Source organism: Erythranthe guttata, chromosome 3, assembly GCF_056151865.1.
Source record: "Erythranthe guttata isolate IM_541 chromosome 3, IM_541, whole genome shotgun sequence".
Classification (NCBI taxonomy): domain Eukaryota; kingdom Viridiplantae; phylum Streptophyta; class Magnoliopsida; order Lamiales; family Phrymaceae; genus Erythranthe; species Erythranthe guttata.
The window spans coordinates 7,521,017-7,539,030 of NC_142535.1; the positions used below are offsets into that span (position 1 = coordinate 7,521,017).

The following is an 18,014-nucleotide window of genomic DNA, read 5'->3' on the forward strand; positions in this document are numbered from 1 at the left end:
TAATTTATAGAGATTTAACTGTATTGCAAAAATTTATAGCGGTATTAAAGTTTATATATTTGCCCACAAAAATTAGTGGAGTTTAGGGAGTGATTATGTATTCATATAAATACTTAATTATGTCATAATTTTGACAAAGAAACGACAAATTTTATCCTTTTTTTTGTTCGACAATATAGCAGTTGTGTTTAATGCGATAAATACACAATTCTTTTATTTATTTAATTTGTTGACGTAAAATATGAACCGGTTGTGATTCATTATGAGGACAATGTTATAGCTTCAAGTTCTTCCTACACTTCACTTCATGGGACAGTGTGATCTGCATTACAAGAAATCAGTGTCATAAAATAATTTTTAGGAGTAAATAGTAAAATATAACTAAAAAAATATAAATATGATTTTAAGAGATACGAGACTTACTTCCACACTTTGTACCACTTGGAAGAGGGTTTCGGCAATAGCGTGCCACCTCAACGACTTTGGCCGCGTTGTATACCCGCTCGTTTTCTAAAACAAATCTCTTGCAAAATTGCACAATGTTAGTCTTTTGAGCGTAGGTACAACATTTTTTACTAGGCACATGAAATTTCGTTGAATTTCCCTGCATAAACGACATACAGTAAGCCGCGAAACTAGCCATATACCAACAAGTTGAATCACCCTCGGGTTTTGAGGGTCCTTGAGCAAAGACTGTGTCGATTTTCATAGTGAGAACCCCACCGAGCAGAATAATTAGAAGCACAACATTGTGTGTACTGGGTAGGCCCATCTTCTTTGTGTCTATTTTGTTGTTTTTTAACGTTTTTTTATGTTAGGTTGTGTTTATTTAGGGGGGATTGGGTGGTGGTTATGTAGTACAAGAGGGACTGTTAAAGGATTTTGCAAGGAAATATAAATTGGAAGGAGATATTAATGTAGAATTTATTGAAATTGGACTAATTTGTTATGAAAAATGAAAGTGGATTTACACCCTAACATGCAAACATTTAAAATCAAGCAAACTCTAATTAATTAAAAATTCCGGGCTGTTCTTTGATTTGAGAAAAAAATGAGAAGTTTCTAATGACTAAAACTGGTCGAAATACTCCTTTAGTTCCATTATATTTGTCAAATTTGAGAATTTTTTTTATCCACATTATCTTTCACTTTAGAACTCCAATACTGCATTAATTGCAGAATTATCATATTTACCCTTATTACCTCTCTCAAACACCCTCTCTTATTAATTAGCGTGACAATGGTATTTTAGTCGAAAAATATATATTTTGCTAAAAATCAAGCTACATTTAATGAAAACCTTAATCCTTGTGCAACGCTAGAAAATGCGTATAAAAAAGGAACCGGAGGGGGTAATATTGACGTGCCTCGGTTCGCATTACAAGTGTTAATATATGCAATTTTATTCAACTAAATTTGACCTCGGCTAATATTTCGTCTAAGCCCTCATTTGGTTATTAAACATTTTCTTACATTTTGATTTGTAGGACATCCAACATCCTCCGGTCATTAACTCACTATATGTTTATGTTAGAACTTTGGTTGCACTTGGAAGATTGATCACCAAATAACAGAATGACGATCGAACTCCATTTGTTCTCTCTTTTCATAGTTGATAATTAGCTGCAATAATATACACAATAATATGAAAATAGATAAGGTGAGGCGAGGACTAGATCGCTCTCTTAAGACAAATTTCACGACCGCTTCTCGATTGAGGTGCAAAAAGGTTCCGTACGTGTCGCCTATGGGATACAACAGCCCAGTCTATCTCTCCACTATAACTTCACTGAAACTGCACATTCAAGTGAAGCAGAAGCTTACAACCGACACACAACAAAAGCTCAAAGTATATGTACATAGTATAGATGAAAAATATTTCTTGGTATCTTCTCTTGTGCTCTCTTCTCTCATACTCTTACAAAGCCACAATGCCCCCTATATATAGTATATAATATGAGCCCATAAAACCTCTATTTAATATAGAATTAAAGAAATTTATGGTGTTTTATGTAGGAGAATAATAAATTTGATGATCTCAAATAGTGATCTAAATAACCTCATATGTGCGCAAAGCCAATATTATATTTTATAATAAAATATATTATTTTATAATAACCCAACAGTTTATACATTTGTAATTTATTAAACACATGGATTCGATATTGTACAACCATCCCAATTGGTTCACAAATTGCTCGATAGGGATCACACTAACAAAAACAATTGCAATTTCAAAAATTATATGAATAATATTGCACTATGGCTTGCCAACATATGTTTCCACTGTTGATTCAACAATGTAATTATTATAGACGTGTTTGTTTTTCATCGACATAACGGGAAAATTATGTTCGAACCTCAAATTCGTGTATGGTTTGATTTTTTGTCCTTGTAGAGTTGTTTGAAGAGTATGAAGAGGATGTTGAAATTTGATTTCAAAAAAGTTGGAATTTTATTTGAATTTGGGAATTTCGAGATTCTAGGGCAAACTTGAGTTAAAAATTACGTAGTTGTGAAATGAGGCTAAAAAATAATATTTGAGGGTAGTTGTGTCATTGTACGTAAGAAAGTCCAAAAAGAAATTTGAGGAACATAAATTTCCACACAACAAAAGGTACGTAACAGAAATATTCGAACAAGAATTTTCCACGCAAAAAGAGATTATAAATTCAACCAAACAACCGAAACGAGTTTTTCACTGGCGTGAATCCACCACGGCACCATCGACCATCAATTCTCACCACTAACGTACCTCGCCTAGGGATGGCAGCGGAGCGGGTACCCTCGAAAAAGTGCAATACCAGAACCATTACCATTTAATATAGCTCAAACCATGACCATACCAAACCCATTTAAAAAATCAATGGAAATACCAGAACCATTACCACGAATATCCGAATACCCACGGGTACCCTTTTACCATTTAAATTGTTCTAATAAAAATAATTTTGGGTCCGATAACGTTTAAGTAACTCTCAGAAAAGTGGAAGAAAAAAAAAAGTAAATGATACAAATATATCCTCCCTAAATTATTTAATATTTTATTAAAATTTTTGCCAAATTATTATTTTTATTCATATTATGTTGAATTAATATATATATATATATATATATATATATATATATATATATATATATATATATATATATATATATATATATATATATATATATATATATATTAAATGGTCGGGTACCCATGACCATAAAGGTAAAACCAAAACCATACCAAAACCATGACGGTTTTCTTTTCTTTTACCAAAACCATTACCAAACCCTAATGGTTTCGGTAACGGGTTTTAAACGGAGCGGATACCCGCGGATAGCTAGCGGTTCGGATTTTTTTGCCATCCCTAACCTCGCCTCATCACTCGACAAGAATACCACGGCATTGGCAACATCCTCGACAACCAACTCCACACCTTGCAACACCGCATCACTGACATGCTGATGATAGCGCGCAATCACATCCTCATTTTTAATTTTGCCGCCGTCTGTTAAGTGTATAGTTTTACACTTAATATGCGTTTAATTTGGAGCTTTTGGTATATTTTATTGATAATTGGTGCTTAAAGTTTTGATTTATTGTGTTTCAGACACAAATTGAAGAATTGAATAAATTGAGGGTCAAAACTACAATTAAGAAGAAAAGGTGGACAAAATTGGAAAAGTCAAACATCCGAGAAGAAAAGACTGTGCAGTAAAGAAACTTCCGAAAATTACAAGGAAACTACATTTTCCCCAATTTTTTCCACATAATAAAAAGTCATCTCAAGCACACAATTAGGAGTCTTCTTTTTACAGAAAATTTGAGAGCAAAGAAGCAATAACGAAGACTTTGAAGATTCAAGCATAGATGTATCTTCCATGATTTATTTTTATTTAGTTTTTAATTTGATCGTGAGTAGCTAAACTCTTTAATTCTAGGATTTTATTTTGAATCCTATGTGGGATTTATAAACTATTTCCCACGATTTTATGCAAGTTTTAATTTCGAATTATTTCTTCTACTTGTTTTATTAAGTGCATGAAACTGACCACTTTATGTGCTTTTCTGTTATTGTTAATCGCATGAATCGGATGACTAGGTTAATAATTAGAACTTTGGTAGAAGAGCCTTTGTGGTATTAACGTAGGAATATAGTTAATCTCTTAGGTAGCTATTATTGAGATTTGTGCTTCATATTGTGTTCAAGAATTAATTGCATAGGAATACAATAATTAAATCTAGAGTATTAGAATCATAATACATGCGGAAGCGGGTTATGAATTATTTAACATCTCGGGTTAGTAATCCGATTTAATAACTTGAATAATTGAATGAATTGAGGAATTAATAATCACATAGATATTGGGGAGAATAAAATCCTAGGCTTGTTTACTCTCATAAATCTTTCGTGTTAAATCGTTTTCGTGCTTTTGCTTGTTTAATTTGCTTTAGTTTAATTTAGGATTATTAATCGATATAATTTAGCATTTAGGATTAGATAATTAAATATTCTATGTGGGATCGATATTCGGACTTAATTGTCCACTATATTACTTTTTTCGATACGTGCACTTGCGTATGGGTAAAAGTTAAAACCACCAACACCGTCATGTCGAGCGATTAGAGGAAACAACGACATTTTCGTCGGAACACCATAACACGACACAGTTTACAAGAACCTCATGCCTGCCCAACTCGGCCGCCAGGGGCGGACCTAGGGGGTTTTGTGGTGGGGGCTAAAATATAGACGTGAATTAAGAGAAGGGAAAAAAAATCATGGGCTAAAATGTAGAAAATTTAAATCTTGGGGGGCCAAAGTCTATAAATTAATAGATAAATACCAAAAAAAAAAGAACAAAATTTAACAGAAAATTGGTAGAAAAAAATTGTGCAGGGACGGGAGCCCCCCAGGCTACACATGGGTCCGCCCCTGTCGGCTGCCACGCTCTCGTGACTCCCACCACCACATGCTTCGACTCAGTGTATGCATGGGACCCGACTCCCTCAACCACCTCCGACACACTGCAGATCGACACTATCACCCACTTTTTGACCGGAATCATCACGCAGGCCGCGTGCTTCATATATCCCGGAAAACACCCCCCTAGCGTTCACATAAAAGACTTGTTAAGTCTATATTTTTACACTTTATCGTACCTTTTTATTTGAGCGTTTGGTGTGTTTTAATGATAATTGGTGCTTAAAAAGTTGATTTATTGTATTTTAGGTACAAATTGAAGAATTGGAAAAGTATGGGGTCAAAACTGCAAATTTGGAGAAAATATGGGCCAAAAGTGAAAAAAACCAAAATCTGGAGATTTAAAGCTCGGACGGCTGTCCGAGTTTTAGTTCAAATTATGGGACGGCCGTCCGAGACCCCGAAACAGCGCAGTAAAGGGATTTTAATTGCACAAGGAAACTGCCTTCTTCCCCAAGTTCTTCACCCTATATAAGACCAAGCCAAGCACACAATTGGGGACCTTTTTTTACGCAATTTGGAGAGCAACAAAGCAATAACGAAGACGAAGAATTCGAAGACTCTAAGCAACGATTTATCGTTTATGATTTATTTTATTTGTGTTTTTCCTTTAATCATGAGTAGCTAAATTTCTTATTTCTAGGATTTTGTTTGGAACCCTATGTGGGATTTATGAACCCTTTTCTATGATTTTATGCAAGTTTTAATTCCAGATTATTTCTTCTACTTGTTTTATTAAGTGCATGAACTTGATCAACTTATGTGCTTTTATGTTATTGTTAATCGCATGAATCGGATGATCGGGTTAATAATTAGAACTGTGGTAGAAGAGCCTTTGTGGTATTAACATAGTAATATAGTTAATCTCTTAGGTAGCCATTATTGAGATTTGTGCTTAATGTTGTGTTCTAGAATTAATTGCATAGGAATATAGTAATTGAATCTAGAGTATTAGAATCGTAATACACGCGGAAACGAGTTATGATTATTTTAGCATCTCAGGTTAATAATCCGGGTTAATTGATTGCATAATTGAAGGAATTGGGGGAGTAATAAACACATAGGGGGGAGAATAAAATCCTAGGCTTGCTTATCTTGATTAAATCTTCGTTTTTTAATTGCTTTCTTGCTTTGTCTTTTTAATTTGCTTCGTTAATTTAGTTTATTATTCATCTTTCGACTGTGTAGGGTGGGCTTGATAATAATTTGTAGAATTTAGCGTCTAGGATTAAGTAATTAAATATTCCCTGTGGGTTCGATATCCGGACTTAATTGTCCACTATATTACTTGTACGATACGTGCACTTGCGTGTAGGTTTTCGACAAACAAGTTTTTGGCGCCGTTGCTGGGGAATTATTTTAATTATTTATTTTATTCTAGCTCTATATTTGAACAATTTTCACGATTCACCCATTTAATTTTCGTTTTATTTTATTTTTTTTTGTTTGTTTTAGGTACCTTGTATGCACAGGAGACTCGATCTTGCTAGAGAACCGTTTGATCCCGAAATCGAACGTACTTTTCGAGCCGCTAGGAGACTTCAACGCGCAAACAATATAATGGAGGACGAAGAACGCAGAGCAGCGGGTAATTTACTCGGGGCCAACGGCAACCAAGTCCAAGACCCACCCCCTCAACTTCCAGTACAGCCAGCAGTTAGGCCACGGGCACTTCAAGATTACATAATCCCGACTCATGACGGATTCCGCCCTAGCATCCAATATCCACCCATTGAGGCGCACAATTTTGAGATCAAGCAAGGCCTTTTGACGATGCTCCAAAATAACGGGCTATTTAGTGGGTTGGCAGGTGAAGATCCCCATCTTCACATTGTCAATTTTCTAGATACCTTAATTCCCACCGTCAAAACGGCGTTTCCCAAGAGGCGCTTCAATTAATTCTCTTCAAGCACTCCCTACAAGGAAGAGCTCGCCAGTGGTTGATGTCCCAAGCCCCCCACTCTATCTCGTCGTGGCCTCAACTCCTCAACCTTTTCATGAAAGTCTATAGCTCACCCGAGAAGGACGAGAGAATCCGACGAGAAATTCACAATTTTGTCCAAGAGCAAGGCGAAGGTCCCAACCAAACCGACGGATATTCTCACACAAATTCGGAAACCAATGAATAATCTCGCGGCCCGACAATTCAAGGCACCCATCCAAGAGGGCGAACAACCCGTCATTAACCAACCAATGGCTCCACCCGAGGGTCCAAGTACAAGTTCAGACCGGCGATTTCAAAGAAGAATGGAGCGAGAGTTGGTGATCACGAGAAATCGGCTTGCCACGGTGGAGCACAAGGTGAGCACGATTGAATCCCTCCAACGGTGGTCGGGGAAGATGCTCCAAGCCATTGTGCGCCATTTGGCATGTGGCAACCCCGAATGCGAAGAACCGGCTCCGTTGTCCGCACCGATTCTTGAGCCGGTACCCCAGTTTTCGGATGATGAAGAGGATGGTGATGCTCATGCGCAAGGTGGAGTTGGTGAGCAACCCGACGGTAGTCCCGACGCTTAAACAGGTGTTTTCTATCCTTAAACTTCGGGCGAATCACATTGAGGGCAATGTGAATTTTAAGTTTGGGGGTGGTTAACTACTTGTTTGGTTTTATGTGCGCTTTATTTGTGTTTTAATTTTTTTTTTTAGTGTGCATGCATTAGGTTTTATTCGTTTTTATTGTTTTTCTCGTTTTTCCGAAAAAAAAAAAAAAAAAAAAAAAATTTGCTTGAGTCGAATGCATCTATGATTTATGATGATGAGAGATGATCAATGTTTGATGATGAAATTGCTTGTTTTATGTGATAAGGATTTGATGTTTGTTTAGCTTTCGATTCAACGGGCCTTAGAAGCGAATTATTGCTAGGAATCACATTTTGTGCATTGCTTTTGTTGAATGTTTTGTATTCTAAATTTGGAATTAATTTGTGCTAGATCATGCTATGTTCGGTTTTAAGACTCACCTTAGGAAATTTATGATACGAAGTATTGAGTAGTGAGTGATTTGGGATATGATTTGGGCCTTCTTTGAACCGTTTGAGCCTTTCAAGCCGACCTTTTTATCAAAATTATCCTTAGAACCTTGATTTGAGCCTCGGAGAAAAGGTGTTCTTTCTTTTAGCCAATGTGTAAGGTAGAATAGGTGGAGATTCTTGAAAAATTACCCCTTGGAGTTCGGTCGAAAAAATTTATAAGGTCCTTCTTCTTCTTCGAAAAAAAAAAAAAAAAGGGACAAATATATTAAAAAAAAATAAAAAATAAAAAAAAAAAAAGAAGAAGAAAGAAAAAGAGAAGAAGAAGAGACTAGAAGGGAGAAATAAGGACTAGTTGTTGAATTACTTTTGAAAACTCGATCCATTGTCTCAAAAGCAAAAGTGGAGACTTTTGAACTTTTGAGAATCGAGTTTATTAAAGTCCGTAGAGGTGAATTCATTGTTTCAAACGCCTATCTTTCAAATTTTGGCGTAATCACCTAAATTCAAGAAGAATAGCCACACATACCCATATTTCCTACCTCGAACCAAAGAGCCAAACAATTGAAAGCCACAAAGCCCCAATGATCCCAATAGCTTAATGTTCGATATTAGTAGAGTAGAATAATTTGGTGAGTATTTGGAGTCAAGCATATGCATGTAAGTATAAATTTTCTCTATTTTTAACTTGCAAATATTGGATACTTGAAGCAATTGTATGATTTGTGGTTTTTGGAAATGGTGAGTGACTAAGTGTTGTTGAATTTTGAGCTTGCGAATGCCTAAGAATTGTCATTATAATTACAAGTTATGAAAACGTGAAGTTGATCATTGATCTATGTGATGAGATGTTATAGTTGAGTTATTTGCTTATTGGTTGATTTTGCTTGAGGACAAGCAAAAGTTCAAGTTTGGGGGTGTGTTAAGTGTATATTTTTACACTTTATCGTACCTTTTTATTTGAGCGTTTGGTGTGTTTTAATGATAATTGGTGCTTAAAAAGTTGATTTATTGTATTTAGGTACAAATTGAAGAATTGGAAAAGTATGGGGTCAAAACTGCAAATTTGGAGAAAATATGGGCCAAAAGTAAAAAAACCAAAATCTGGAGATTTAAAGCTCGGACGGCCGTCCGAGTTTTAGTTCAAATTATGGGACGGCCGTCCGAGACCCCGAAACAGCGCAGTAAAAGGATTTTAATTGCACAAGGAAACTGCCTTCTTCCCCAAGTTCTTCACCCTATATAAGACCAAGCCAAGCACACAATTGGGGACCTTTTTTTACGCAGTTTGGAGAGCAACAAAGCAATAACGAAGACGAAGAATTCGAAGACTCTAAGCAACGATTTATCGTTTATGATTTATTTTATTTGTGTTTTTCCTTTAATCATGAGTAGCTAAATTTCTTATTTCTAGGATTTTGTTTGGAACCCTATGTGGGATTTATGAACCCTTTTCTATGATTTTATGCAAGTTTTAATTCCGGATTATTTCTTCTACTTGTTTTATTAAGTGCATGAACTTGATCAACTTATGTGTTTTTATGTTATTTTTAATCGCATGAATCGGAAGATCGGGTTAATAATTAGAACTGTGGTAGAAGAGCCTTTGTGGTATTAACATAGGAATATAGTTAATCTCTTAGGTAGCCATTATTGAGATTTGTGCTTAATGTTGTGTTCTAGAATTAATTGCATAGGAATATAGCAATTGAATCTAGAGTATTAGAATCGTAATACACGCGGAAGCGGGTTATGATTATTTTAGCTTCTCAGCTTAATAATCCGGGTTAATTGCTTGCATAATTGAAGGAATTGGGGGAGTAATAAACACATAGGGGGGAGAATAAAATCCTAGGCTTGCTTATCTTGATTAAATCTTCGTTTTTTAATTGCTTTCTTGCTTTGTCTTTTTATTGCTTCGTTAATTTAGTTTATTATTCATCTTTCGACTGTGTAGGGTGGGCTTGATAATAATTGGTAGAATTTAGCGTCTAGGATTAAGTAATTAAATATTCCCTGTGGGTTCGATATCCGGACTTAATTGTCCACTATATTACTTGTACGATACGTGCACTTGCGTGTAGGTTTTCGACCAACAAGACTCCGTCGAACGACGAGAGATCGGACCCTCGTATGTCCGTGTGGGCTCGGAGCGGGTCTGTTCGGCGGGCGTTGTTCACCATTATGTCGAGTGTTCCGAATTTTGCGACAGCGTGTTCCACTGTGTGTTTTACGTCATCCTCAATCGTGACGTCGTAGTGGATGAACGAGGTTGACCCCACATCAAGGAGGGCTTCGCAAAGGTGTCGGCTGACGTGTTCTTGAATGTCGGCTATGCAAATTTTGGCGCGTCTTTGAGGAACGAACGTACGATGCTCTCTGCGATGGCACTAGCGCCTCTCGTGACCAATGCACGGGTGAAAAAGCAGATGGAAAAATAAAAGGAATAAAATCAGTCAACTTCTATAAATAATTTAGTTTTACACAATTATAACACAACTAGTAATTCACCCGTGCGATGCACGGGATCAATTATTTTTTTAATATCAACACTACTATTAACCGACCCTCAATAGGAGAGTAGGTACCTAGCATTTACCAATAGAGTAAAGTTCTAGGGTTCGAGTCCCACCCCCCCCCCCCCCCCCCCCCCCCCCCCCCCCTCCCATACTTCCCCTTGTAATGAACTTGAATTTACTCAAAAAAAATAAAAAAAATCAACACTACTACTAATAATAATACGCCAATTCTAATACGAATATTTAATGTTTAAACTAATACGCCAATACTAATACGAACACTAATATTCATACTAATACTAATACTAATATTTATGCTAATAGGCCAAGACAAATACTAATACTCATACTAATACTATTATTAATACTAATACCAATCCTAATAAAGATAATAATAATACTAATAATAATGATAATAATAATGATAATAATGATGATATTGATATTGATACTACTACTGATATTAATATTGATACTAATATTAATACACATACTGATACATATACACATATTAATACTGATACCGATACCGATACTGATACTAATACTCATACTAATATTATTATTATTATTAATACCAATACTAATACCAATATTAATATTCATACCAATACTTATACAGACATTGATACTGATACTGATACTGATACTGATACTGATATTCATACTTATACTGATATTCATACCCATACTCATACTCATACTCATACTGGTCTTGTTATTGATACTGATACTGATAATGATACTGAGATTAATACTAATACTAATACTGATATTGATACTGATATTGATACTGATATTGATACTAATACTAATACTAATACTAATACTAATACTAATACTAATACTAATACTAATACTAATACTAATACTAATACTAATACTAATACTAATACTAATACTAATACTAATACTAATACTAATACTAAACTAATACTAATACTAATACTAATACTAATACTAATACTAATAATACTAATATTAATATTAATCCTAATATTAATACAATGATTAATACTAATTGTCTAATATTGATATTAATATCAACACTACTATTAGTAATAATACGTCAATTCTAATACAAATATTTAATGTTTAAACTAATACGCCTATACCAATACGAACAATAATACTAATACCAATATTAATACTAATATTAATATTAATACTAATACTAATAATAATACTAATACTAATACTAATACTAATACTAATACTAATACTAATACTAATACTAATACTAATACTAATACTAATACTAATACTAATACTAATACTAATACTAATACTAATACTAATATTGATGCTAATACTAATACTAATGCTAATGCTAATGTTACACATACTGATACTCATACACATATTGATACTAATACTAATACTAATACTAATACTAATACTAATACTAATACTAATACTAATGCTAATACTAATGCTAATACTAATACTAATACTAATACTAATACTAATACTAATACTAATACTAATACTAATACTAATACTAATTATAATACTAATATTGATACTAATACTAATACTAATACTAATACTAATACTAATACTAATACTAATACTAATACTAATACTAATACTAATACTAATACTAATACTAATACTAATACTAATACTAATACTAATACTAATACTAATACTAATACTAATACTAATACTAATACTAATACTAATACTAATACTAATACTGATATTAATACTAATACTAATACTAATACTAATACTAAATACTAATACTAATACTGATACTGATATTGATACCGATATTGATATTGATACTGATATTAATGCTAATACTCATACGTAAGTAATGTTGACATAATTATAAATTAAACGTTTAAATTTAATATTTTTTCCGCATAGTGAAATTAGTGATTATTTGTTTACTGTTAGTTGAATAAAATTATTATTATTTGAAACAAATTAAAAGAAGATACATAAAACATGTGTCAAATGTAGGTACTACTACTTGTAAAAAATATAGTTTCCATTCAAACTTTATATAGAATCATATCAATTAATATCCATTATTAATTTCTGTTTTTCTCTAATTATTATTCTCAGTATATGATAAACAATAAAAATAAGTTTACGATTGATATATACTTAAACATAAATTAAATAGAAAAATGAAATTGCTAAAGGAAAAGAAAAAAAAGAATGACACATATAATATAAAGTAAATTGCAAATTATGAAACAAAAATCTGGAAATACAACTATCAATATATAATGGGTATCGAGAAAATATGTGGATATCATCTATATGTAACATTTATATTGACCATTTAATATCGAAAATATGTGGATATCATCTAAATGTATATTTAAATTAAAAAATTATTAACATAACTATTTGATTAAAAATTTAAATAAATATAATACTAAAAAAAATCAAAATATTACATTTTTCGGAACATTATATTATAAATAATATAATAGCTTTCGGATTTATAGAATATAAAATTATGAAATAATATATATATATATATATATATATATATATATATATATATATATATATATATACACACATATATACACACACACACATACACATACATATACACACACATGTGGTAAATATTTAAATGAGTGTAGAAATGTTAAATATGTAAGAACTTAAATACGTACTAAAATCAAAATGTCAACTAATCAATTGAGGAATACACTTCATCAATTGAACTTCAACTAGGCAATTTGGAGATATGACATAGACATTTGCGACATTTCTTTCATAGATGTCATAGATCCTCTTTTTATATTATATATAGATGGTAAATACAATTTTATTTACAATAATAATAAAAATAAAGAAATAAATATGATCCAAATTTATTGAAATAAAATTATAGAAACTAATATGAACGTACAAATTAATAATAATTATGTACATATGAACAAAATAGATAAAAATAAGCATTACTAATGGACACAAAAATTAATATGTTTACAAAAATATGTAAACGCTAAATATTCTATTACATGCTCAATCAAGTTCATTAATCTCATTTTCTTTTTCATCGAAACCAAGCTTACAATCATCTCACCTATAATATACGCGGATCATATTTATGTGTGTTATACAACGTCGCAGGGCTTCTCTCTTGCTAATGTCGCCGCGTATGACACAAACGATGATATCCATGGATCTGCAAAAAAAAAAAAAAAAAAAAACAAACATAAGTTAGATTGTTATATGTACACATACATAATATATGAATAACATCATAAATATTCAACGACAAATAAATGCTTCAAGCGAACACATCGATAAATACTAATTGCATTATGAATTTACAAAACAAAAGGAATAAAAAAAAAAGTTTTAGATGAGGGCCTTAGTTTAGCATGTTTGAATTACCGATATTGAAAAATTACCAACCAATATGTATATATATTACTGTATTGACACATGCATGAATTAATTATATACTAAGTATATATACTAATACAAAAAATAAAATATAAATAAAAAAATGCTTGGCCTATACGATGTATAACTCAAATACAAAACATATATATTTTATATATGTTGGTAACAAATCGTATATTCAATAAAAGGCCAAGACTAAACAATAAGTACAAATAAATATGAAAACAACAACACAATTGCAAATTCAATTTTTGTTGCCTTCTTTTTTTCAATTACTTTGAATGCTGGACTGCAATATAATCTCTTTGGGAATTTTAATTTCACTCATTACATTTGATCCATGTAATGGTATTTTAAGAAATAACATAAATAGATAATCATTGAGTTAAATAACGTAATGAAATACTAAATAAGTAAGAATAAAGATGATAAACATGGAGATCATTATTGTCATTCACATTCATACATGGCAAACCATTGTTTATATTTACATAGTAGAACGAACAAACTTTAAACGATTGCTATCAAAAGTAAAAGCATAAATATATAACTAATTCAAAAAATATTATTTTTAATCTCATCCAACTTTTAAAATTTGATGAAAGAAGAAATAATAGTGTCATCATTGCATAATTTCTGGCCATCACACGTAGAATGATCTGCATTATCAAGATTAATACATTTATGGCAACTTTAAAGTTTAAACGTAACCTTTTGATCAATTAAACCATCAAAACTCACAGGATATTATGTAGGATCTTCACCCTTTACAATAACCACGATGAAAAAAAATATATTGACATGTTATAAATATAAATAAATTATGACGAATTATTACGAAAACCAAATCAAACTAAAATTAAAATAATATATAACAACATATATGTGCGTAAATAAGAACAATCAAATCATTGTATGCAAATAATAAATTAAAAGACATTTAAGCATTAATAATCTAACGAAAATGAAAGGCGAAGAAATCTTTTTGGCGAAAATGTATAAACTCTAACAGAAAAATGGCGAATGTTTGATGGATATAAAAACTGAGGAGGAATGGGGATATTTATACTTGTGAATACTATGTCATTAAGGAAATACATATTTAATATAATAATCTTATAGAAATAGTGTAATATATTTTGCAAGTGATTGATATTTAAAAGGGGAAAACATTGATTTACTTGAAATATATAGAAATGAATATAAATAATTCAATTGATCTATATGGAATAAACTTTAATATGGTGACAGAAGTTAATGTTGATAAATCATTCAATTATAATTTCCAAATATGTATTAATTAGTATTCAATCATAATTATCTGCATATAAATAAAAAAAGATGAAAATATTTAAATTTGGTAAAAAACAAAATTGGTCGTATATAAAAGTTGGATTGATGTCATAATAATTGCCGGGTATGGAGTTGATTAACTTATTATTTATGAAACAAAAATCTAAGCCACTTACGGAATAAATAATTAAGGAAAAAATCATTTATTATTATTAATTTTGTATTTATTGAATGTAATGTATATATTGAATAAAAAAATGTGCAATGTATATATTCATAAATTGTGCAATCCATTGAAGTAAATATGGTCAAAATCTACATAAATATGTGAGAATATTGTGTATATTGGAAATAAAATATTATGTACCTTCACATACATAAAAATACAAAAATATAAACATAATAGAACAAAAAAATCGAAATTATATATATAACATAAAAAAATTGGATATTCATATAAAATAGTCGGATCGAGAGCTGAAAATTATATTGTTTATAGCATGGGTTATTACGTAATTTAGAAATATTTTTAAAATTCAAAATTTGAATTTTAAAATAAGCAGCAATCTAAAATTTTCAAATTATTGATTATATAATTAAATGATTTGATTTGATTTGAATTGATTTGGAAATAATTAATTGAGCCAAGTAATTCGAGAAAAGTTAAGTCACATTAAAATACGTAAGTTACCTTATGTTATGATACATATAATATGGAAAAAAAATATATGGTTATGAGAAAATGTAAAAATTGTCCTTATTTAATAAATACATAATCCGGAACAAAATAAAAATTAATTTGAATTAATTATATCTTAAAATAAAGATAGTTGAATATATCATCTATATATAATATTATTGTTTTAGTTTTTCCAAAAAGAAAATAATACTCATACGGAAATTTTATCTCTTGCAAAAACATAATTCTATATATTTTTTCAGAAAAAAAAAATTATATATATAAAATCTTTTATTTTACATTATTGTATTTTATTAATATATCATTATATTTTATAAAATAAAATAATATATATGTTGTATTTAAAAAAAATATAATTTATTGAATACATATTCCGGAATTCTATAATTACGATTTATTATTAAAATTAATCGATATTAAAATGAAAAAAAATTGCTAAAATTTATTTGAATATTCATAAAAAATGGACATTCAAACAAATATATTTCAAAAATTAAAACTATAAATAAGATAAATATTTTTCGAATTTATACATGGATTAAATGTATTAAAGAAAATATGTATATGTGGTAATGTTTAGATGATTGTGCAAATAATACATGGAAATAACTTAAACACATACCAAAAATGAAAAACCAACTCATCAATTTGAGATGCCACACAATCAATTGAACTCCAACTAAACAATTTTGATAAATGACATTATCATTTGCCACATGTCAATCGTTGAGGGCATAGATCCTCTTTTTATATTATATATAGATATAGTTGTCAATGTCATATGCTTTCTTATAATTATACAATTAATGAATTTCCATAAACTAGATTAGAAAATTTTACAAAACTAAGCTCAATGGAGATATGTTTTTGATGATTTATTTCTACCAATCAATTTGTCACATGGGATGACATTGAGGACATGCCACCATATGAAATTGCCAAATGTTAAGCAATTAAGGGTGGAGTTCAACTTTTATATATTACTAGTACTTCACCCGTGCGTTGCACGAAGGTAAGTTTTAAAATCATAAAAATAGTAATATGTAAGTGATCATCACTTTGTAACAAATCAGTAAAACAAAATGAATAGAAATAAAAAATATAAACGGTACCTTTTAATTCAAATTTGTAACAAATGAAATTCAATTAAATATTACTAGAAGAAAACACAATGTCCAAAACGTGATATGCAGATTAAGCGAAGTCAATTAAAACATATGGTACAACTGTTTCATGGAATTCAATCTACTTACACCATGTGAATCTTATGCAAAATAACAGACTTAACAACAAAGAGGGTATCAAAAAAGTAACGGAATAAAGATTCAGATAACCTACAAGTTTATCTTTACGACGTCCAATCGGTGATGCACAATTATGAAACCAAAATACCACTTGTAAATATTCCAAAAGAGTTGAGATGTATATGTCACTAGCTTGATATAATGATGAGTTGAACACAAAATACAAAATACCACACAATACTAGTACTAATACTAATACTAAGGGTTAATTGCAAATACCACCCCTCTGTTATCTCTAATTGTCAAATATCTCCTTGTCAAAAAAAAACTTCACTAAAACCCCTATGTGTGAACAAATTCGAAGTTCACTACACCTATTGTGCTTTTAAGAGTTGACTGCAAGTAAAATTACAAAAATATCCTAGGGTTTTTTTTCAGCAACTAGTAAAGTATATTTGATTTATAAATATTTTATGTATTTCTATTTTAATTTTTTTAAACTTTGTAATTAATTTAATTTTCCCAAATTTTATAAGCATTAGTTTGTGATATTAAAAGTTTCTATGTGTTTTTAATTTTAATTCTTTTACATTTAAATTACATTTAGAACAAAAAAAAAATGTCTTCTTCTCCCTCCCCCCACCCAGCTAAACACTTCATCGACATTTCTCGAGCCCGCCGACCTACTGCTGCCCCACCACTAGCTCACCCCTCCTACACCACCACCTTCCTTCCAAATCCGCAGCCCCGATCTGAACAACGGCGGCGACGGCGGTGGCGGTAATGCAGGAGAAGAATTTTTTTAACCATCCTCACCCATACACAACTCTATGTCGCTAAAAATTGGTGGTTCCAGACTGCGACGTTGTCGAGGAAGAGAAATTTGAAGAAGAAGTGGGTGGCAGTGGTGCGAGACGCCGGCGGTGGCCGGC

The 18,014-nt window shown here is 31.1% G+C and overlaps 1 protein-coding gene across 1 annotated transcript; it reads right to left on the reverse strand.

The window, feature by feature from the left end:
* Window positions 1-305: 305 nt before the first annotated feature.
* Window positions 306-772, reverse strand: LOC105966835 (uncharacterized). The gene is made up of 2 exons (XM_012991415.1): window positions 424-772; window positions 306-322 (listed from the first exon to the last, which is right to left on the reverse strand). The coding sequence occupies exons 1-2, from the start codon at window positions 770-772 to the stop codon at window positions 306-308; spliced, it is 366 nt and encodes a 121-aa protein (XP_012846869.1).
* Between the last annotated feature and the right edge of the window lie 17,242 nt (window positions 773-18,014).

What these genes read in the sequence shown, in the direction of transcription:
- LOC105966835 (XM_012991415.1), bottom strand. Translation starts at nt 772, where the DNA reads ATGGGCCTACCCAGTACACACAATGTTGTGCTTCTAATTATTCTGCTC.